The following is a 25,336-nucleotide window of genomic DNA, read 5'->3' on the forward strand; positions in this document are numbered from 1 at the left end:
TATGCCAAAGTAGCATATTTTGGGGTGGTATGCTCTGCCACCCTTCACAGACCATAAGGAATTTTTACAAGGATTAAATTAGATAATCCACATAAAACTATTAGATTAGTCCCTGACAGAACAACACTCAGTAAATAGTAGTTATTATGTTTGTTGGTACTAATTATGGTAAAAAAATTATGTGCTATTGATGATAGCTACATGCCCTTCAAATAAACATTTTTTAATAAAAACTGTGAATGTCCTTGCTGTGTTGTTTAAGGAAACAGTTGGCTGGTTCATTGCTAGGTTTATGATTTGAAGTTAAAATGCCTGCTCACAGGGATGCGCTGTGATGCTGCTGAAAAAAATATATTTTTTTTGGTTATTGTTAAATTTTTATTTTTCAATTAGAGTTGAACATTGATTCAATATTATTTTACATTAGTTTTAGTGGTTAGACATATAATTTACCCCCCCCCCCCACATACACACAATACCTGGAAATTAGTCTAACATTGTCATTACAATATTATTGACTAGTTCCCTATGCTGTACTTCAAATCCCTATAACTATTTTGTAACTACCAATTTGTATTTCTTCATCCTGTCACCTTTTTCACCCAGCTCCCAACTGCCACCCCTATCTGGCAATCACCAGTTTGTTTTCTGTATCTGAGTCTGTTTTCCTTTTGTTTGGTCATTTTTGTTGTTGTTGTTGTTGTTCTTTAGATTCCACATATAAGTGAGATCACATGGTATTTGTCTTTCTCTGTCCCACTTATTTCACTTAGCACAATACCCTCTAGGTCCATCCATGTTGCAAATGGTAAGATTTCATTTTTTTTGGCCAAGTAATATTCCATTGTATATATGTACCACATTGTCTTTTTCCAGTCATCTGCTGATGGTCACTTAAGTAGCTTCCATTTCTTGACTATTGTAAATAGCGCTATGGTGAATATAGGGATGCACATATCTTTTTATTAGCATTTTGATTTTCTTCAGATACATACTCAGTATTTGAATAGCTGGGTCATAAGGTAGTTCTATTTAAAAATTTTTAAGAGGCCTCTAAATCGTTTTCCGTAGTGGCTGCACCAATTTGCGATTCTACCAACAGTGTTTAATATTTCTTATAGCAGGCTTGGGGATGTACTATAATTCCCTTTTTATGTTAAAAATATTTCTCAGATAAATCTCATGAGGCACGTATCCTTATTTTCAGGGCGATGGTGATATAATAGCAGCTGTGCTGTTTTTTTTTTTTCCTTTTTTTTTTTTTTTTTTTTAACTCAAGACCAATGGCTTTCTAAAGCTATTTAGGCATGTGTTCTTATTCTGCCTTATAAATCTTGATGTGCCAGGTATTGGAGTGATTGCTTAGTTGTTCCCTTGAGAAACCTGAAGTGAAAACATTGATTAGGCTCTTTTGGGCTGAGAGCCCTATTCAGCTATTAGCTGGCAGGAAAGTCTTCTTTTTTTTTCATTAGGGAAACTGATGGCAGCAGAGTCTTGTCTAGAGAAATTTATTATTAGCATTATAAGCGCTGTCTGCTGTCTACTTACAAGCATGACTGTTAAGCCATTTAGAAGGAAAGAAATATGCTTGAATCTGTATTTGTTTAGAATTTAAAACCTTTTCGTATTTAGGAAAAAATAATGTAGCTCACTGCCAGCATTAATTTAACGTCACACGTAGGGATGCTACGTTTTCTAGGATTTCAGTGATCAAGAATTACTATATTTTGTAAATGGAAAGACCACTACTAAAAACAGAATGCTATAAATAGAATGATGTCATTTGTTTCCAAAGACTATTGATATACTAGAGTGATGCGAAAATAATAATAAAAGTGAGATATTTCATGGCAAACTTTTGGGGTTAGGGTTAGGATTGCAACCTGCAAGTTATCTTGGGGTAAATGTTGAAAACCCAAGCGCCTTGGGAGAGTATTCTAGGGGCAAATGAGAAAAGAGTTAAAAATGAATATCTTTGTTACTACTTCAGTAAAGCTCATGAAATGTTCTGTATATTTGCTAGGATAAATCATTCTGTGATATGCTCCTTAAAGTCAGAGTAGAATGTACAGTTATGTGCTTTGAAAATGTCTTGGGAAATTTCTTGAACATTTTAGTATTGATGTCTATCAATTTAATAGACACATGCTGTGTACTTTTTGACTGAACCAGTGATATAGGAACTTGATGCAGTGATTATGGCCACAGTTAAGTGCCATGTACTGAAATGTCCTATGAAAAAAGCATCAGAAATACAATGATATGCAGGATGTGGTTTTCTTTTTAAATATTATATTTGATTTATTATTTATGGGCTAAAGAAAGGTGAGCTCCATTAACCTAGTGACCTTTATTTTTTCCCAAGCAGGATAATTGCATTCTAATGGAAATATAGGAACAGTAGGTATTGTAAATACCAACGCCCTGAATAAGTGAGGCTGCTGGCTTCAGCCTCTGAAAGCATCTGATGCGTTTTAACATAAATTTATAAGCAACTCAAATTCTTTACCAAACCAAATAGAAAAATGCTGCCAATGTGTTAGCATCAGGAAAATCTAGCAATGTTCCTGGTGTTAATCTTATATTTCTTTTAAGCATATTATGCTCTTTTTAAAGATTTAGTCATGAATTTCACTCAAAGCTGAAATTATAGCCTTACAGTTAAGGTGCCGTGGTGTATCTCAAAGATCGCAGTGATGTGTTCATATTTGTGGGTGCACTGTGCATATCGTGTGAAAGTCACGAACTGAGAGTCTTCTACTCTGGCTACCTCTCACAGACCTTCTTTGTTTTTTGAACAGATCACATCTTCTGGTTCTTAAGAGACTTAATTTTGAGAACTTCCTGAGATCCAGCCAGGAGAAGGATGGAGTCTCAATTCTACTTTGGGTCCTTGTTGTGGGATCTCAGGAACTCCACGGAGAGGTTGTCGGTGGTTCTCAGATGCTGGTTTACGCACCACTGATATTCTCTGACTGCTTTTCACCTGTCGGAGGCAAATGAGAAAAATATGGACTATGTACCTTTTCCACAATGCTGAATTTATTCAAAATTTAAAAATAAGACCTACGTTTAGATTATGCTCATGTTTTTTTTGTGTGTGCTTAAAAAAAATTGATGTTTTAATGCTCTTATTTGGCACACACAAACAAAAAGACATGGTCAGCTGTACATCATAATCCTCCACCCCAACGTTTTTTAAAATTTAATTGACCTGGGAAATGAGAAACCCCAAATTTGGAAACTAGTGTACTTTGTCAAACTGTTTTCGTTTTTATAAGGGCTCAGTGTTAGGAAACGCTTCCTCTAAACTATTGGTTTTGATATTACATGTTTCGCATTGTCTATCAAAACAGCATTGCTTAGTCCTTGAGAGCCTGGGCTCTGAACCAGGCAACCACAGTTCAAATTTCAGTGCCACCACAGTGAGCGCTGGGCCACTGATTTAACCTTTCAGAGTCCCAGTTTCCTGTCTGTGTAAATAGCAACAACGAATGACTAATTATGGAAGTGTGGCAAGTAAGTTAATACATCTAAAATGCTTAGAACAGTGGCTGGTATAGAAGACATATATTGACATATATGAATTTTGCAACTGATCATATTTTCCTTCATTGTTTGGTAACAGGACAATGATAGCCTGATTTGCCCATATCAAGCCCAACATCGTCTGGGACATGATTAGATAAAACTCCCTCAGCTGTTTATTTCTACTATTGTTTATGTGCTTAAAAAAAAAAATCCCACCACAATTTGGGATTGGTGTAAGATATAAATAAATTAACATTTTAAAAATCCCATTTTTTGCACCACACCTTCATGTACCACTTTAGGCCAGAGTGACTTCACTGTATTTTGTCTTCAGAGCTGCTTTGATTATACAACTCACTTGGCCATCCACAGCATCCTAGAATATTAGAGCAGGAAATGTAAATGAGGTGGCTGTGACCATGAGGCACTGTGGGCCCTCAGGGTAGTGGCTGCTGGGAACAAGGCCATCAGTAGACCAAGACCTAGTGGGAGAAGATTAGAGGAACTGACTGACACAGCTGTGATTCATAATATTGAATACTACTATTTACTAAACACCTTTTATTGAATAAAGAAAAAATTTGTGCTCAGTATTTTACTTGCAGTATCTCATTTAATCCTCACAATTACTCTATTAGCTACTATTCTTATTTCTCTTTCACAAATTGAAGAAAGCTAAGAGATACTAAATAAGTTGTTTAAGGGCCCAAGACTAGTAAGCAGTAAAACTCACACCTAGAGTACCTGGCTCTAAAGCTTTAACTCTTAACCACTATGGTTCCCTATCTGTTAAGTTATCCCAAGGACGGATGTAATGACAGATATAGGTTTCCCATAAAGTTCCAAAAGATTGCAAGCTCGGGAAGACTTCTAGAATAATTAAAAAGGCCTCTTTATTCATTTGTCCCAAGATTTACAGTATAGTGTCCTATTCTATAATATACTACCAGAACATCTGTTCAAACCCAGCTGTGTGGCATGATTCACTATCTTAATCCCGGACTTGTGTACTCTGTCCTTACCATCTGGTTGAATTGTTTACTTAAGATACTTCAAATTTTCCATAATAAAAGGTGGTGTTGGGTACTGGGAAGCAAGCAGTTGGCACTCCCATGCCACCTGGGGCTTGGCAGCCCCGCTCCTTTCCTGAGCAATAAGGGACACCTGAGCAGTGGAAATTCTCAGGACATTAGTGAGCTTCAGAAGTCTATAACTGCCCTGTGTTTTGGAAAAAAAGTTTCATTCTGGTACATCTAGAGCTGGTGGGTACTCTGTTCTCTCCAGGCAGTGGAGTGGTCTCAGCACTTTTATGGAAAACAAATCCTGCAGCAGAGATGGATTAGCCATTGGAAACTTGAAGTGCTAGTTACAGGTTGTAACTAAAATCGAGTGGATGGTTATCAGCAGTGCTTGATGTGAGTGCTTAAGAAAGTTAAAGTGAACGTTACAATTTCGGTTTTCTCTGACCGGTTTTGTTTTGTTTGTTCATTATTTGCTCAGAAACTTGCCACATCAAAACCATTTCAAGTTTGTGAGATCAGGAGTCCTAGAAAAGGAAATTGTAATCACTGAGAAATATATGTTTCTCTGAGAATGATGATTAAGCCTCTTCAGGAGCATGATGCTGATTGTTCATCTGAGGTCCAGATTTTGCAAAAAACTGTCCCAACAGGTACTCACAAACTGAGTGCTTTTCGGATGTATTTTACCTGTTTATTCATTGTGTACTTACAGTTTCCAGTCTTCCTTTTATTTCAAACTTATTTAGTAGGAACAACTTATTTAATATGAGCACTCTGTTCTCTCAGATTTATGTTTTCCTTAAAGATTTATCCAATCCTTTTTATGGAGCTTTATTCTCTATTTTCTCTTCATCATATATATTTGTTTGAAACTTAGCACTATAGAGTATGTATACATGAGTCACATAGAAGACAAATACAGTGGACTTTCAGATGTCTTTTTTTTTCAAGATGGGTAGTTTTTAAAATAATCTCAGTTTATGTTTATATCAAAGCAAGAACAATTTGTATCTTCACAGCCTTGTACTACAATGAATGGTCCAATTATGTGACTGATCTAGTTTCATAATTCTCTCCAAATATTTTTATTAATAGCTGCTCAAAAGGATGGAAACCATTTGACATAATAGTCAAATGAAACGTTGTCACGTCTCACCAGCTGCTTAATCTTCTAGAAAGAACCTGAAGTTTCTTCTTTCCCCTACCCTTATCTCCTCTTGTTTCTTAAATTTGTATTTATTTTTAAAAACTTCCTTGAGTTCCTAATATCCTGTGTTAGGGTCCACAACAAATAAAATAGATATGGCATCTATTCTTATACAATCTAGTGGGTTTAAGTTGATTTATATAATTGTTTTTTTTGGTTCACATAATCATTTAGAGCTAAATTCACAAGATTTTAAGTGGATCATGCATTCCTACATTTACTTTTTATTTTTTTATTTTCTTGTAACATCAGGGAGTAGAGCCACTTTTAAGGATCTAGCCAACAGACTGCCAAACTGCCCCACAGGGCGGTGCAATTCTTGTTTTCTGGGTCTGATGTTAGATTTGCAGTTCCAGAAGTTTATATGCCAGTCTTCATGAGATGCTGCCTGAGACAAATGGAGAGGACAGACTCATGTTAATTTACAAGAGAATGGTGTAAATCTGAATGTCGATTCATTAATTTTGATGGCAAATATTCCTTTCCAGCTACTAAAATATTAATGTTTATCATTTAATGAATCTTTCCTGTATCAGGGTGCCTGAGAGGCTGAATTCACAGTCAGAGGGGATGCTAAGTGAAGACCAAATTGAAGTAAAGTTATGTAAGTGCACTCGAGGGATCTTTTATCCAGGCCAAGGGGATCCCTGAGATAAATTCAAGCCCCATAGCTGAGAGCACCTCTAGAGTGAACCAGTCACATCTCCCAGATTCTGTGTCTCGCCAGCAATGGGCACTTACTGCCAATGCTTTCCTTTCTCCATTCCCATTTGCTATGTTTCCAGACTGATTACTGTTCTGAGTGACCATTTTCTCATAATATATGCTAATGTCATAAAGATTGTGTTACAGTTGGATTTACTCTTAGTCATTCCATCCCTTTAAAGTGATTTTGCTTATCTCTGATTTCATCCAGGATGGGCTATGATTACTGGCCAAACTCTTATTTAGTGTTCTGGGACTTTAGTTGTGCCTCTGTCTAATCAAATTGTACTCTGCCTCCACCTATCTACTAGTGCATTTTTAAAAAGTGCTGTGCTTCTTTAGAACAGAAACATTATCCTTGAATAATTCATGATTTTTTTATTAGACCTTTCCATTCCTTCATCCATTTAATCTATTTCTACTGTATTTGCCTATTGACTAAATTTTAGGGAAGGGCTTTGAACTGAATTCAAACCTGAGCTTTCAAAGAAAGAACATCTGTTTCTTAATCATGACCTAGACTCCAAGGGTTGGTCTTTATATTTTCAAAATAATGCCTACTTAAACTTCATATTTATATTATATCCCTGATAATTTTATATTATCTTTCCTAGCTGCACAGAATTGAATCCTTTTGTTCATGGATTTCTAACAGCGACTTCATTCCTCTGGACCTCGTCATTCATTTGCCATCATCTGTTGGTAAATGGGAACTATAGAGTTAAACACTTCACACTTTTCTTCCCAATAATTTACTGTTGAGATCACCTTTGTCATCACTTTTGATATTGCTTACTTCAGGGAAATTAATGTTCAGGCAAGTGGGATTTTTACTTCCCATTTGAGGACTTTTGGGTGTGATGTGTTTTCAAAACTCTATCCACTGTGTTAATAATGGACAAGAGATGGCATCATAAAAACACTTGGAGCCTTGAAGATTAAGGTTCCTGAGAGTTCAGAAGAGCAAATTATAGAGTACATTTTATGTCTTGTAAAGGGAGCAGATATGATAATGAATTTTTAAGTCAGCAATTTGTATAGTCTCCTGAGACCCTGGCAGCTTGCTGAGGTTATGGTGGGTAAAAAGCACCTGCAGAGAAGAATTTCTCAGTCAGAACCAACATTTAAAGTAGTGGTGTGTTAATGCTTAAAAAGAAATCCTGCATGCATTTTTTATAACTTCTAGCTATTGCAGCTGGGTCTCACAAATGATGCTCCAAGAGGTTGAGTCAGCTTGCCATTTTCCAGTCTCCAGTTTCCATTATTTATGTCCTTTCCAATAGAGCCTATGGCATATTCTTAAAGATTTAGCTTTGCTAAAAGTACAGCCCAGTACTTGAATGGAGGCATGTAGTAAATGACATTGAATCTCCATTTTCTAAACCCTGCTTTTCTTATTTAGGAATAGTCAGTGATTCAACTTAAAATCAAGTATATTTTCAAGGATTCTGAGTTCATGAAGCTGTTCTTTGAAATCCTAATGTGATTAGTATTTGATTAAATGTTCAAAGAGGACAGTTTCATCACACTGTCAAGTAAGAGATGTGTCATAAAAAAGTAGATCAAATCTCAAAGGGAAATGAGAGATTCCATGAATTTTCATGATATAAATACATAGTAATTTTAGTTTAAAAAAAGAAATCAAGTATTTTGGCAGTGTTCAGTAATAGGCTAAAGACTTTGTTACCTAAATTCAAATGTAGTCCTGTAGACCATAGTTTTCTAAGGGACCAAAAACATGGAAATAAGGAATATTTAATAGACTCCTTAGCAGAGAAGGAGATGCGGACCTATAACCTTGGGCAGGCTAACTTCTGACACCTTGTTTGACAGTGTACGTGTGAGCCCCACATAGCCTCCTCCAGGGTTTCAGTGCAAATGCAACCATATTAACGTTGTTGCCCAAATCACCACATACCCTGGCCACCATTTTATCCCCTCTCTGAAATGTTCTTCCTTATTTCAGACATCCACAAGGTGGTGTCTGCTTGTGTTCAGAAACTTATCCACTCAAACTTTTCCATTCTTGACTCCTCACCAAGCTCTTTCTGCTGCTCTGGGAATGTCTCTGAGCATAGTGCCAATTCTGCACTATGATGTTTTGGTCTGTTGTAGGGTGGGCAGCTTCTCCACTCCCTTCAGTTTCGTGGTTAAACCTTCTTCCCATCATGATTACAAACCAGAGCCTTGAACCGTGAAGGAGACGGTCTCCATCCTACCCCAATAATATCCTTATCTTCCCTCTGCTGGGCACTGCTGCTGGGAAAAAAAAAAATCCTGCTTCTTCAGTCAAAAAATGATCCCCTTCGATCATCAACTCATGCTAATCAATTTCTACAAGGACCACTAAATCACCAGTTCTGCAAACCACAATTTAGTTGGGACATAGGATACCCTGTTATAAATGCAGTTTTACTTGAAAAACAGGAAATGTAAGGAGCTGTGGAAGGGCACTTGTCAGTGTAATAGTGAGTTGTCAGACAAGCTTAAATGGCAAACAGGCTCCATCCAAGAGATGTTAATACCTATTGGCTGACCTTTGAGATTCTTTGTTGGCTATGGTAAATGGAACCTAACTTATTTATCCCTTATTACTCAATGGAACACTGTGAACAAGATACAAGGCCTGCAGAAATTTAAAATACAACACTCACCATTTCTACCTCAAGAAGTAATCCTTAAAAAACGATCTCTTATATATAATTTTCTTTTCCATGTGTGCTCTCTCCCTCTCTGTCTTTCTCTCTCCACACACACACAGACATACACACATTCTTTGTGTGGTGTCATATATTTTCCTTTTTTTCACCTGATACATTATTAGTATGATATTCCTTATTTTTAACCAGGTATATTGTACAGTATATTATGTAGATTATTATCATCTTATCAACTCGCCATTGCCTCATGTACATTTTTATTATGAAATCTGTTCCTATTGTTGGTTCCCTCCATATCTGGCTTAGACTCTCTGTCTGTCATTACAATCACACCCCTGCAAATATCCTTTTCCCTTCCTGTCTTCCTCTCTCTCTCAACCTGAACCTGAACAGCTAAATAATGTGGAGAAAAAAAATACTTACGCCTGTTAGCTAACTTCTCTTTAAATTTGTGGTCACTTCACCATAACTCAATTTCCTGAATATATTAGTTTTCCCCTTTCCTAAAGTGGCTATTTCACTTTTCGTCTTTCCTAAATTCTTCACTTCACTTTCATTGATCTTAAGATCTTGCCTTATATCACGCTTAATAAAGATAAATAATATGGCAGGAGCCCCCTCATCACTCTCTTACCATTCCATCAAACAACTTATAGTCTCCATTTTACTCCTGTTTCTGTGAATGAAGCACTCCTGAGAGCATCGAACCCAAACCTTTCCTTTTGTGCCCTGGTCTTATCCCCTCTCACTTCCTGAGGACAAGCTCCAGCAGCAGTTTAATGACTAAGTACTCAGGTCCTGGTTGATAAAAAAGCCTGAGTGTGAATTTTTGCCACCTCTAGGTGTATGAGCTTGGGAAAATTATGTAACCCCTCTGTGCCTCAGTTGCCCTTCTGTGAAAGGTGAGTGTTGTTGTAATCTATCTCACAGGTTAAAGGCATGAATTCAGTGAAATGCTTAGGACAAGTCAAGGCTCAGAGTGAAGGCTGTGTCTGTGTTAGCTGTGCCTCAAATGCTCAGCCCCTCCCTCTCCTGGATCCTTTCCTGCAGCTTGCAGATATGGTCTAGTACTTTCTTGCCTTTTTTTCATATTTCCCTGGCTCCTCACTACCACTTCATTTCTCTGCTCCTCCAAATAACAAAGCTTCTTGATTCTGTCCACTTCTATTTTCCTTCAATCCTCTTTCTCTGGTCCAAGTCTCTCTTGTCTGGATAGCTGCAATGGTTTTATGATACATTCACTGTCAATCAGATAATGTCACTGAATTCTTTAAAAATCTCTCTCAGGAATAAAAGGCATACTCTTATTCTGACATACAAAGTCCTAGAAGATCAGTATTGGTTAGAGATTGCCACAGCGATACTGAGGAACCAACCACCCTAACAACTCTGGCTTAAAACAACCTTTTTCTTGGATTGTTAGCCAGGGCAGCTCTGCCGATTTCGGCTGGTTTGCTGACATGCGTGCAGGTTGGCTGAGGGCTGCCTGATCTGGGCTATGTGGACTGGCAGCTCTGCTGCGGCTGGGCTCAGGTGCATTCTGCTCCAGGTGTCTCATTCTCCTCTTGGTACCAGTTACTAACTAATAGGCAATGGAGGAACACAAGAGGGTGTACCCAAGCATTCAAGCACAATTCTTGTGTCACATCTGCCGACATCCCATTGAAAAAAGAAAAATTTATGGCAAAGCCAAAGTCCAGGGATGGGGAAATATATTTCTTCTTTCATGAGAGGAATTACGAAGTGAACTGTCAAAAAGTGTTTTGTGTGTGTGTGTGTGTGTGTGTGTGTGTGTGTGTGTGTAAGAGAGAGAGAGAGACAGAGAGAGAGAGAGAGAGAGAGAGAGAGAGAGAGAGGCGCTAGTAATTCAATTTACCATTCCACTCTCTGAAATCTCACACCAGTAATCCCCTCACCCGAGATGCTCTAGTGGTATGGGGCCTTTTCCCTATTCCTTGAATACAACAAATTCCTTCCCACTCTAGAGCTATTTATACGACGTTATACTATGCTGTACATTTACTGGTAGCTTTAGCACTGAACTTTGCTTTCCAGAGTATTCCATTGACATGACAGTTATTCCTTTTTTTTCTTCATTTTTTTAGCCCTTTATTTTTGATCATTAGGACATTCATTGACTTGAGGATAGAGCTAAAAGCCTTTCAGATTCACCATTGAATCAATAAAACACTTTTATTTTCCTCTAATACTGTGAAACCTGCCAAAAGATGACAAACAAATTAATTTGCCCTACATTTACTCAATACGAATAATGGGCAGTGGGAAGAACACTATGAGGAAAAAACAAGTTTAGTGGAACTTTAGAATTTGGGAGTTGTAATGACTTGGATTGTGTGAGCTTCTTAATTTAATAGATGTTATTTTCTAAGCATTTTAAAGCTAATTTTGATTTTCTTTATTCTCATTACAACATATTCAGTGGTAAGTTGGGTGTTCATTTCCCTCATGAATACCGGGCATCTTATGGAGTGTTCGGTGACTCTGCAGGAACAGGGTTTGCAAAGACAGGAGGACCAAATATAAAATGCAGGTTGGCAGTTGGCCAAAGAGGCACTTCAGCCCCAGGTTCATGGTAAAAGGAGCAGTGGAGGGGGAATTCAAGGCTTTGTACTTTTTGCTTCTGAAATAAGGAAATAAGGGGTTTCGGGGCCTAGGGGAGAAGGTATGCATCTTCCTACTCTGCTGGCTTACGGAGAGTGTGCAAAAACTACCTTCTTGGTGAAAGAAAGGGGAGACTTTCCAGCAGAGCTCAGTGGGCCCAGGCCCAAGGGGCAGGGGTGTGTGGCCTTGGGCACAGCTAAAAAGCATAATATCCTCTTAATCATAATTAACATGACTAGCTAACATAATTGGGGGTTTCCTGCATGTCAGGTACTATGATAATGCATTATACCTGAACTCATTTAGCATTAGAAGAATGCTGGGCAGTGGATACTATGATTATCCTTTCCATTTTAAAGACAAGTTAATGAAAGAGCAAAATGGTTTCAGAGGACGTTCAACCGGCAAGTGATAGAATCGTATTTGAGCTTTGGTCTGTGTGACAGCAGCACTATGTGCTTAACCACTGTGCTACACTGCCTAGATTAGAAGGGTGTGGCATCCAGGTGAGAAGCACTGGACCTGCTGTGGCACTCCAGACTCCTCTTAATGCACTCACAGGAAATACAGTGCAGCAACTGGAGCTCCAAGGTGGCGGCAGCCCAGTAGGTTACAAGGGACTCAGTCTACAAGTTGCTACTGTTTGTATTTCAGGCCCTCTGGGAGGGAAAGGCATTGCGACTATGGCGACCAGAGGTGAGGACTTTACTTATGATTGTGACAGAAGCAGTGAGTGTGGTTGACATCTGGGTCAGGAACAATCTGTGAATTATCCTGGGCCCCTGTTGAGGACCAAAGGCCCTAAACCCCTTGAAAGTCCAGGCTGAGTTTTATCAACTAGGAAGCTTGTATACATTGTTACTGGTCACATCATGTTATTTATTAGTGTTTATCCAACCAGGGTTCACCTGAAGCAGGCACTGCCTTCTCATTATGTAATATTTCTCTCACTATCTAGGGACGCAGCTGACCAGTCTTTTTTACCCTGATGGGCCTCCTTATGTCTCACTACAGCCCTGTCCTGTCAGTCATTTTCCCTCTGGCTTCACCTACTTTATTCCTGGGGCTATAAGAGAATACAAGGAATTGGGAGTGTTCCAAAGGTTAGAACTAGGGTGGATGAAGCTGGTGTGCATGAGAACGGTTTGGAAAGGGACTTGGTCTGGCTTGTCCCACCCTTTGCTGCCAATCTGACTGGCTGATCTGAAAGACCAGACATAGCAGAAGCAGTTAACTGATGAGTTAGTTCTACTGGAATGTTCTATGGCATTTCTGTACTCAACCTTCCCTGCGCCTTGCACCCAGAGTTATCAGGATCAAATGAGATGATGAAGATGAACCTATTTTGTAAACTATAGTCCTAGGTGTAGGGTTCTTTAAGAACTTCCAGAAGGCTATTATTTATAAACATTTAGTGTCTCCTTCTGTGGAAGAATTGTTCATTCCACCCTAATGATACCAGGCTTGGCCATGTGACTTGCTTTGGCCAATAACATGTGAGTAGACTTAATGGGCATGTTTCCAGGCATCGGATTGAAGAGCCAGCACATGCTACTCTAGGTTCTCTCTTCCCTGCCTCTGTTTTGGCAGGATGGAGCCTCTGTCAGCTTAGGTTCCCAGTGACTTCAATAAGGAAAGCCCATTGCTGACTAACAATGGATATACACATGAGTGAGAAATAAACGTTGTTTTAAACAACTGAGAGATTTCAGGTGGTTCGATATTGCAAAATAACCTAACCTAGCCCGACTGATACACAGCTAAACTCTAGAAGTCATAGGATGTTTTTGGAAATTAGTGCTCAGTTGTGAAATGTAAATTCTACTGTCAATAACCAAGATTGAAACACTTAGAACCAAGAAAAAAATCCTTGGTTTCAGTTTAAACAGAAGAGAAAGCACATTTTTACTCATCGTTGTATCTTTTATTTTTCTCCATATCTTGCGATTTGGTCTTTAGTAGGAGTTCAGTTTTTAACTGATATATATACATCCTCACTCACAGAAAATGCAATACAGTATATTTATGACCTTTTCTTTGCCTTTAGTGCAGACATTTGGTTTTATATTAGTGTTAGAGGATATGGTCAAACTGACTCTTGCCTTTAAAAATATCATTTTATACATTTGTACTCCCTTATCTTTTTATGCAGTATTATGCAATTTCCTGAAAAATATGCATGAAATAAAATAGCTTGTTTGAAGAGTAGTTAATAATGTTACCACAGTTTATATGGTAAAAATCATGCAATTTAAAAATTAAGAAAAAAATTTTTTAAAAAAGGTTCATTTTGTTTTAACTTAAGTTTCCTGAAACTATTATGCATTTAGTTTTTTTCATTGAAAGTAAAAATGGTTTAAAAATATTAATTCCATTGAAATGTAGTTCATGAAATAAATAAACTTTGTTTACAAATATGATTTTGTAAATCAGAGGCATATGGGATTTAAAAAAATTAATATCATGTGACTTGATCAGGGAAAAATAGAGTGACTTTCCAAGATAGCTTTATATGTGCATGTGTGTAGTCTTTCACATGTGTGTAAATTTTGTGTGTGGGGGGGGTGGGGAGAGAAAAAGATTTATATTTTTTTCTTTGTTTTTAGGATTTTTACTGTATCCTTGCACAGAGACTACAAGAACGATATCAAGAAATATACAGATTTTTAACGTACACATTCTTGCAGTTTTAAAGTCATTGATAGACTTATTTTATATTTTTTTATTTGAAACTCAGGGTAATCTCCTATAAATGTTTACTGTGGTGGAAGGCGGCAGGGTGTGTTCAGAAGTACATGAGCCTTGAAGACATACACACCTGGTCCGAATTCCAGTGATGTCACTTATTAGTTATGTATTTGGGCAAATAAATATACTCCTTCTAGCCTCAGTTTTTTCATCTGTTAAATGGACATAATCGTACATTCTTCCATGCTGTAGATTAAATTGAGAGGAGAGGAGGCATCTGAAAAATGCAAAGGAAAGGGCTTGCATAAATGACCAACTCAGCTGGTTAAAGTACATTCCTGACTGCTCTCTCACCCCCAGGAACTCTCCAGCTAACATGTTTTCCCATAGCTACCTCCACCACCTCAAGGGCTCTCCAGCTCACATCTGTTGATTCATGACTTGCCAACCAACTAATGTTCTTCCTTATCTCTGTAGCTGTGTATGAATAACAAGACTGTATAAAACTGCCTGTTATGTTACAATCGGGGCTCAGCCTTTTGGTAGGAATCTGCTGAGCCGGTGCCGGCATCAATAGGTGCTGCTTCCTGCTTACGGCCTTGTGTCCCGTCTCTCTGTTTAAGAATCCTATAACAGTGCTGATAACACCAAGGTCACTGGTTCTACAAAACAAACAACCCCTAAATAGATAAGACCGGTAGTTTGGAAATTCCTTTCCTCTTGCAGCCCCCCACCCGAAACTCCTCCCATTCTGAGTCATGAGGAGCATGTGAAACCTCAGACAAAGGAATCGCATGCCTCTTGCGTGGACACTGCTGTAAGAAATCTAACCAAGGAGAGCTTCTGCTTTAGTGCTGTTAAGCCCCACAAACTCCACCAGCCAAAAATTCTTTCTCTAACAAAGTTGTCTGAGCATCCAGTTTCCTCTGTCAGGTGTTGCTTCCTGCAACAAAATAAGACAGATTTTTTTTTATCTTTTTTTTTTTAAATCAGAATATCTATAAAAGTGCCTTAGATTTAATACATAGTCAATAAATATTTGTAGAACAAATTAGTGATGCAATGAATGAATAGCATAGGTAAAAATAATAAAACAGTTATATACATTCTATGAGTTTTCATCTATTTCTGGATCCTTTATTCTTTTCTACTCTATTTCTGGAATATCACCAAATTGAGCAGTGTCAAATCTGTTAAAAACTAGTAGCAGGGGAAGAAAACAAACCGATGTAGATGGTAGAGGCTCTGTTTATCCCTCTGGTGACCAAGCAAAGTTATGATGGAAACAAGGAGCAAGGAGCAAGGAAAAATCGCTTGGGATCTTGATGAACAAGCCACACAACTAGGGAGAAATCCAAGAAATCACCCTGCAACGGCAGAAGGTAGGATGGGGTGAGGACACGGGGCTGCCCAGTCTGGAGCATCTGAGTGAAACGGAGGCTGCAGCATCAACAGACGCCTTTTAAAGGAGTTGGGTCAACACGGTGACGGACCTGTTTGCTCTGAGCACCAGTGCTGATTCAGCTGCACGCAGGTGGCACTAAGGACTTACATGGAGACACTGTCAGAGTGAAGGCCGAGGCGAGACTCACTCTGTACAGAAGTCTAGCAGTATCCATTGTTCCCTGTTGAGCCTTTTCTGCTACCAGTGCGGGGGGACAGTGCCACCATAGCCATGACACCATAAAACTGGATAACCGAGGTCTTTCTCCCAGAGGATTCACTGAAACCCGCCTCCCATAACTCGCAGCCACACCCAAGCCACATCCAGGTACATCCTCAGCGAGACAGGTTCTCCTTGCTGAGCAGCACCTAGACTCACACTGGAGGCAGCTGGCCTCAGTTTCTGGTGTGGCCTTTTGAAGCAACTATAAGCACAGCATCTGTTGATTGCTTGCTGAATCTTAACAGGTGGTGCTAGAGGGGTAGAGGCTTGAGTTAAACTTGGCCTGCAGCTGAACCCCTCTCAGGACTGTGCCACTGGACATCTACTTCACAAATTCACATTAATAAGACTGGGAGCTTTGCTGAGTACATAGAAACAGACATGGAAAGGCAGCCAAAATGGGAAGACAAAGAAGCAGAAGCCATATGAGAGAACAGAACAGAGATCCAGATATAATGGAGTCAAGTAATCTAACAGATGCAGAGTTCAAACCACTGATTTTAAAGATGCTCAAAGAACTTATGGGAAGTGTAGATAAATTCAGTGAGAAGTTCAGCAAAGAGATAAAAACATGAAAATGGAAATTATAAAAGGGAACCAGTCTGCAATGAAGAACATGTTATCTGAGATGAGAAGTATATTAAATGTATTAAACAAAGGAATAAACAAAATGAATAAAGAAAAGGATCAACTGCCCTATCTAGAGGATGGGAAAGCCAATGACATGCAATCAGAATGCAAGAGATAAGATGCCAAGACTATAAAAATAAGAAGCATATGGGACACTATTAAGGGTCTAAATATCCATCTGATCAGCATAACTGAAGGAAATCAAGATATTGAACAGATATTTGAAGAAATAATGATGGAAAATTTTCCCCACCTGGTGAAGGAAATGGACATAAAATCCCAGGGAGCTCAGAAAATTCCAAAAATCAGGGATTGAAAGAGGCCCACACCAAGACACATCATAATTAAAATGCCAAAGGCTAAATACAAAGAAAAAATATTAAAAACAGCAAGAGAATAATAGTTACTTATAAAGGAAAACACATTAAGACTGGCAGCTGATTTCTCAGAAGAAACTAGGCAGGACAGAAGGGGTTGGCAAAAAATATTTGATGTGATGAAGACTCAGGATCTACAACCAAGAATAATTTATCCAGCAAAGCTATTATTTAGCATTGAAGGACAGATAAAGAGCTTCACAGACAAGAATAAGCTAAAGGAATTTATCATCACCAAGCCAGTATTACAAGAAATGTTGGAGGGGCTTTTTTAAGAAGGAAAAACATGTATCAAAAACAGGAATAAAAAATGGTAATAACTACATTCCTATCATCAAGTACCTCAAATTAAGTGCTCTAACCAAAAGATAGAGTGGCTGAAAGACCCCTACATATGCTGCCTATAAAAGATTCACTTCAGATTAAAAGACACAGACTAAAAGGAAGGGGGTGGAAAAGCATATTGCTTTGATGGGCTTAGAAGGTATTTAAGTAAGACAGAGAAAGATAAACACTATATGATTTCACTTATATGTGGAATCTAAGCAATAAAAAGAACAAACTAGTCAAAAACACTCAAAAATATAGTGGAAAATTTGGTGATGAACAGAGGGGAGGGGGCATTGTGGACTGGGAGAATGGGATGAAGGGTTAGCTGATGGATGGTCATGGAGATGGGGGCATAGCGCAGGGAATGCAGTTAGTTAGTATTAATTGGCTAGGTGGAGGGTCAGGGGAGGGAGGGAGCAATTGGGGGGATCATTTTACAAACTATATAGATGTCTAACCAATGTACTGTATACTTGAAACTAATTAAAATAAATAAATTAAAAAAACTCAGTAGCATATTGTGTGTATATGTGCATGCATATGTGTGTTCCTTAGAAGACTTTATTTTATGATTTCATAAAATCAGTGGTTTGAACTCTGCATCAAATGGGGGTAATACATCCTCATGCTTTTAATTTACATGTGATTCATGTGTTTACCACAATGGATATCAGACCAGTGATATATTACATTACCTAAGAATAAGTGCATGAATTAAACTGGACTGTAAGGCAAGAAGTGGAAACATTTTTAAATCAAGGATAATAATCATCAAGCAGCTGAGAGCCATATAGCTTAAAAGCAGCTCGATTGATTTTTTTATTTCATTTATTTTGTATTTTGATATAGCTGTGTTCTGATAGCTTGTTTATGTTCCTACCTGGAATAAAGTCTGAGAGAAAGGACAAGAAATATAGGATACTTTTGCTAGTAGGAAGTTTGTTATCTAAAAGGAGAGACAAGTCACAAAAATGTATTTTCCAATTAGTATATCAATGAGGCACTGTATAATGTCTTAAAATGTATAGCATAGACAATGGGGGAATGAGAGTAGGTAATAAAGAACACAGTGTATCTAAGTACACCAAACCAGAAGGCAAAGTGGGAACAATCAAGGTGAATGGGCATTTTCAGGAGAAGCTTCACCTATCAACCTTGAGATAAGGGCATGGTGTACGCAGATCACAGTTTTAATAGCATCCTAGAAGCAAGAAAACCCCTGCTGTGTGTCTTTGCAAGAGACTAACCATACCGTGATATGTAATATTAATTCTACATGACAGGTAAGTGATGTTCTGGGTAGCTGAAATTCTGTTATTGCTTAAAGGGAACAGTGCTATTGTAGCTTGGGAGTTCACTCTCAAAGGTGATACTTTCCATTCCAGGAAGGATCAGAAAATCCTTTGTGGGGAGTTTTGCTTTTGCTGTTTTGGAGCCCAAGTCCTGTGCCCCATATTATCCTGCAAAGAGACTGGAAGTTTGGAGGAGGTACAATAGAAGCAGTGTGGCATGTTAGCAAGGAACTTGACTTTTTAGTCCTGGTGTTACCTCTCATTAGCCCTGCATCTTTGGACAAGTCCCTGAACCTATTTTAGAGCATGTTTGGATGTAAGTGTATTAACCATGTTTCTAGCTTCTTTCCTACGTGCATATGCTATACACACCTTGTTCTAAACGACCCAATAACATGTCTTAGTCACTTTGCCTTATGCTTCCCTCATTGCTTCCCAGCCCAGTCAGGGGACATGCTTTTCTAGTACAAACCAATCAATCCAGAGTCCATCCTCCAACTATCTGCTTTATCAGGTTCTTATACTCTGGACCGTTGTACAACTGCCTTAACGACATCCAGGTCAGGTACCAGACAACTAGTGGCAGCTCCCAGAGTCTGCTTAAATTATTCAAACTAACCAATAATAAATCCATTTATCCTGCGCCACCTGTTCTTTCCTGCAGAAACAACAATAAAGGGCCCTTGCCCAGTGTCCCCTACCTTTTTGCTTTATGAGCAACCTCAGTGCTTCCTATGTGGCCCCTCTTCTTGGAACTGTAACAAAGCGTTTTTCTAATAACAATTGTCTCTTGATCTATTGGCTTGATTTGCTGGCCTCACTATACCTCATATTTTCTGTCAAAATGCTATATTTTAAAACAGTGAAGAGCCGACTCCACTCTGTCCACTTAACTACAGTGGAGATTCACAAGGATGAGATCTGGGAACTGTGGAGAGAGTCTTTCTAGGTTGCAGAGCTTCTTGTCTTTGCTTCGCTCTCAACACCTGCTTCATTCCCCTTTCTGAGGAATGGATGGCTTCCTTCACTGTCTTGGGCATGATTCATTCGAGTTGGTGCCCTTGGCCAACAAGACTTCTAATCCAACATTCGTATTTACTCCCTGGAGCTTTCTCTGTCTCTCTTTGAGATTTCTGTGAGAGAAAAAAAAAATCTGATCAGCTCAGTCTAGCCTTGGGTCAGCCATCCACTTGCCAGTGGATAGCCAGAGGTGGCCGCAGGGCTTACAGGGGGGAGTAGGAGGAACAGGCCATTGCTAGTGTTCAGTACCCAAGGGCAATTCACAGTTTTATTTCCAAAGAGTAATTCAAGGGATTCCATTTTAAAAATCATAAATAATTGAAAATATTACAAATTTTTATTCTTTGAAACCAGTTTGTTTAGTCATATAGCTCATCTGCCACAGGACAAAGGTAAAATCGAGAGGTCCAGAATATTATTAAGTCCAATCTCCTAGTAGGAATTATAAATTGATAACTTCTCAGAGTTATAATGCAAATTCTGAGAAAAAGCCGTAACTACAGCTTACACTAGAAGTAAGGCCTCAAAGTTCTAAGGAAAGCTAAAACTTGGAAATTATTTAACAATAAAGGAGGAATTATTTCAGAAACTAAGTTGAAATATTATGAAAGACTAGAAAACATATGAAAATAAACACCAGGTATGGCTTATTAGAGTAGAAATGGACTATAGGTCAGGGAAAAGGGATTTGGCTAAGCTAAAATATTCAACATTAGAATTTATAATTTTTGAAAAGGAGATACTTTAATTATTTTAGTTTCAAGGGCATTATGCAAATGATAAAGTATAGTGGAGTTCCTTAGTTATTGGTTGAATGTTTATATCCTCTTTGGAAATTCATATATTGAAGCCTTGACACCCGCCGCCCCCCCCCCCCCCCCCGCAGTGTGGCTTTATTTGGACATGGGAAATAATTAAAGTTGAAAGAGGCCATAAGGGCGGGGCCCTTATCTGGCAGGTTTAAATAATTAATTAAAGTTGAAGGAGGCCATAAGGGTGGGGCCCTTATCTGGCAGGTTTAGTGTCCTTATAAGAAAAGACACTGGTTGCTTGTGCATTCTTGCTCTGTGCTCATGTATCGAGGAAAGGCTATGTGAAGACAGTGTGAGAAAGCGGCCATCTGCAAGCCAGAAGGAGAGCCCTGACCAAGAACCAAATTAGCCAACACCTGGATCTCCAGAACTGTGAGGAAGTTAATTTGTTTTTGAAAAGATCCGATCTTTGGTGTTTTGTTATGGCAGTCTGAGCAGATGATGACATCCTTCAAATCTTTTTTTGACATGAAATTTGTTATTCAGATATTATTATTGTGTTCCCTCTAAGTTTTTTCCAGGCCAAAACAAAAACCTATGCTATTTCCCAGAGAACTCTGAGGAAGAACACTAATATATTTCTTTTTAAAATGTGTAAGTGGTGACAAATTATTTCCTAACTCAGTTAGAGGTAAATTGCCCCAGTAGGGTGTATGGATGGGGAAACTTTCTTTGAGGATATGATGGCCAAAATTTGAGTTAAGGTGTGTGTTTTTTGTTTAACTTAAATACGTTTTAAATGTAGCCTACTGATTTATCTGTTTGGAAATGCTGTGCAAATCTCAAGCCCATAAGCCCCACAGCTGCTTTTTCCCAGCTCTGACTGAGGAGTGGTAGAGGTTCTTAGGCGTGGTAAAAGTTATTTGTACTGGAGTGGATTTTAGCCACAGACTGCTCACTTATTCATATTCTATCACCTAGTGAACGACTTTTAATCTGAAGTTGGCCTGTGGGCTGTTTCTGGCCTGTAGGCAGCAGCGATAGCGGCTGCGGCTCCTCCTCCTCCTCCTCCTCCTCCTCCTCCTCCTCCTCCTCCTCCTCCTCCTCCTCCTCCTCCTCCTCCTCCTCTTCTTCTTCTTCTTCTTCTTCTTCTTCTTCTTCTTCTTCTTCTTCTTCTTCTTTACTTAAAGATCTCATATAAGCTCTTTGGCTTCTTTTTAAAAAAATTGAAGAGCTGGCTGAGTCAGAATAAGGTATGTTCCTGAGTACAAGTGAAAAGGCCTGTAGTTCCCCAGCTTCCACCACTCCCTAATGTCTTTTACTTGTCCTGTTCTACCCATTCATAATACTTGTGGGTCGTTTGAGATCAGAGACCTTCTTTTTCTCAAAAGCCATTGTGCAGCTGTATCAGAACAACAGGCTCAAACACTGTGAATTAGTCAACTTTAGTTATTATTCACAAATAAAATTAACAGGCTCTGTTAGACCGGATGTTTATGTATAAAACAAACAAAAACTCCACCTTGGAAAAATGCAAACACATCGCTGGGCAGAAAGATTCAGTCTCTGGAAGAAAACTGAATTTTGCAACTTCGAAAGTAGTATTTGCCTTTCTACTTGAAATTGAGAAACCTCTTAGAGTTCGTTAAAGGTGGCATAAGTAAACAAGCTCCTTAGCCGCTCTGAGGATTCAGTGATACTGACAGGTGGCATGATGAAGGTGTAAACAAAGCAGGAGAGAAGGAGTGAATGGATAGGGAAAGACAAGAGGGGGAGAGAGGAAAAGGATAAAGAACTAAAGGAGAGGGAAAGAAAAGCAGAGATGAGCATCACAGAGGTCCAGTTCTTTCAGAGCCGTATGAAGATTCTTTGTTCTGGACTGTTATCATTAATTAATCCACCAGGTGGTGCTCTGACATACCAAATAAACCTCAGTCCTAAATTTAACAAACATTGCCTGGACCTTCCAGTGTTGACAATCATCAAAACTGGAAAGGATACATGTCTGACTACTCTTTATTTGAAATATATGTGTCATAAAATATTTTTATTAGGGTGAAATTTAGGAGGAAAATTGGAAACATTTAAATTTATTTTCAGTTTTTTTTTAAAAAAGCCTTTATAAAGTATAAACTTTAAAAATCACGAGAATTACAATGAATATTTGTACCAAAAGAAAAAAATCCCTACATGTTTACATATCCTCCTCCAAGTTTATTAGGGCTGAAGCTGGTTCCCTGTTAGAGCCATCTGTTCCCACTGTGTGTATGTGGGATGCTGTGGGATGCAGAGAAAAGTTCACTGGAGGAGTTGAATTTTCTACTTTCAGCCTGGGATCACCAAACACACCCTAGCTCCATCCTCCAGGTTTCATTCTCTGCTTTTGATACACTTCCATCCGTGGACCCCCTAAGAAGCTGAGGTCTCACTTGTTCACCCAGCACCCTGCTTTCCTCTTGGCTGCCTCCAAATGCCATTCATTCCCAGATAGATCTGACTATTTCTTCTCCCATAGCCACTGGAAGTCTCTTAAAAAAAGTCTCTATGACAGAATAGAAGTTAAAGGGCAAAAGATAAATGTCATGAGTTGAAATATGCATTGGTGGCTGTGTTCCCAAAGATTTGACATTAAATCATCAAAATACGACAAATGACAGTATAAATACAGCAACAATATCTTTAGAGTAGGCCTGTCCAAAGTTCAAATTCTGAGTACCTCACATGTTACCTGTGTGGCCATGGCAAAACTAGATCACCCTTTTGAACCATAGTTCTGTCTCCTGTCTAATGAGGATAATAATTCCCCATTAGTTTTGTGTGGTTGTTGTGGCGATTAAATGCAATCATATGCTTATAGCACCTTGGTTAGTAGGCTGCCCATCAATTTTAGTGCCCTTTCCTATCCCTTCCTTACCTTATTCTTGTGCTCTAACTAAAAATGGGTACTCCATTGCCAGTAGCAGAGACACTGCTGTGCTCCCCTAAGCCTTACTCTTGCCTTGATAATCTGCTTCCAGATTTTCCTGCTGCTGACCATTGCCTGGAACTCCACCATCTTGCTGCTTCCAGTTCCTCATTGCCACGTCCTTCATGCTGCTCTGACAACCACTGGATGATGTGGTTTGCTGTGCCTTTCTGTGGCCAGTTGCCTGTCTGCTTTCTGCAGTGCCTACTGTCCCTAACAGCATGCCCTCTGGGTTATGTCCTCTGCTCACCTTTCCCCAGTGAGAGCTCCATGCCAGCTGCTGGATTAACTCCCTAGAGTTGCCTTACTATAAAGGCCTCCTCTAAATTACTGGGCCTGATGCTTTAGGAAAACAGCAGTGCATAGCATGTCTTTGCCACATGAGCACATGAGGAAAGTGGTGATTTTTGAGTTGGGTTTGAGAGATGGTCTTTCTGTCCTAACAGAGACAGCTAGTCTGTGCTATTACAGTGTGAGGATCTGTAAAGCTGACCCCAGGGGTGTTGTACTGTCATGAAATATGGGTCTTTGCAAGGCAAGAGCCACCTTGGGGAACCCCAGGCAGCATTGCCAAGGTTGTAATAGGAAGTCAGAAAGGTGAGGTGACATAATCAATAGAAGACAGAGTGAAGAGCTCAGAAGTTGTGTGTCCTGAGAGAGGGGGTTTCGGGCCCAAGGCCAAATACACTGACAGAGTGAGTTAAGGAGCCTGTGGGACTGTGAAGCTGCCCATTACAAGACATGTTACTGCTACTCTACTGGTTTAGCAGGACATTCCTATTTAAATATGTTTAAAAACCAGACTAAAGTTTTAGAAATAAAATTTTCATTAAGAACGCGATCAAATGCCAATTTCTCCAATATTTCTGTATTTGTGATTAGGAATACTATCTATTCAAAGTAGCAGATTTCCACAGCCATTTCCACCATTAAAAAGGGGGTACATTAACAAAGTCTCTATTAAAATGTGTTATTTTCTCAGAATTTTAAATGCTTGAATTTTAATCATTTAATTTAATGTCAAATCTGATGAGGTTAAATTTTAACAGAATAGTCAATTTTTCATAACAGAATAAACACTTATGGTTATAAAACTTTGAAGAATAAAAAGTAATTCAGATAAATGGATTTTCTAAAGGGCTCTTTTTGGCATAAAAATGGTTTCAGATATATAGTAGGAAGTTATATGCAATAATTATTGATCACTTTTAATGTTAAGTCGTTGGCTTTATTTTAGAGTTTCCTTAATGGGAACTTTAAAAATCAATGTAAAGGATGGATCCTAAGGGCAAGCTTAACAATCCAGTTTCGGAGTTACACTCTGTATGACAAAATGACAGTTTTTAAATGACAAAGTTATAGTAAAAGAGAACGGTCTAGTGGTTGCCTAGGTTAGGGGGTGTAACACAGCAATTTCTGTGTAGTGATGGAACAGTTCTATATCCTGATTGAGGTGATCAAAAAAGAAAAAGAAAAAAGTTTATATGAAATCTGTACCTGAGTTAATATTGAACAACATCAATGTCCTGGTTTTGACGATGTGCTAAGGTGATGTAACATTTTATTATTGGGGGAAGCTATGTCAAAAGTACATGGGAACTCTGTACTATTTATACAATTTTTTGTGAGCCTTAAACTATTTCAAAAAATTATTTTTTAAAATCAATAGAAAGAAGTTATTAGATATATGAAGGGCTTCTTTTTTTTTCCCCCTTTCCCCCCCTAAATGCCAGAATGTAAGTTTTTCAAGTACTTGTACAAGGCAGTGACACTAAGTGCTTTAGGAGAAAAGGAAGGTTTGCAATAATTTATAGAAATTTTCCAATAGCATTTCCTACGTAATGTTTCCTTTTAGTGTTAGTTTCTTCT

The 25,336-nt window shown here is 38.6% G+C and overlaps 1 protein-coding gene across 1 annotated transcript in view; it reads left to right on the forward strand.

Moving 5' to 3' along the window:
• The window catches only part of LOC107509632, an 87,131-nt gene that overhangs the window by 29,329 nt on the left and 32,466 nt on the right, over positions 1 to 25,336 (forward strand). Inside the window, 3 exon segments of the mRNA XM_036226540.1 lie at positions 12,194 to 12,443; positions 12,706 to 12,890; positions 14,354 to 14,418. Coding sequence (XP_036082433.1) covers positions 12,194 to 12,443; positions 12,706 to 12,890; positions 14,354 to 14,418 — 500 coding nt within the window.

This window comes from Rousettus aegyptiacus, unplaced genomic scaffold, assembly GCF_014176215.1.
Source record: "Rousettus aegyptiacus isolate mRouAeg1 unplaced genomic scaffold, mRouAeg1.p scaffold_m13_p_10, whole genome shotgun sequence".
NCBI lineage: Eukaryota > Metazoa > Chordata > Mammalia > Chiroptera > Pteropodidae > Rousettus > Rousettus aegyptiacus.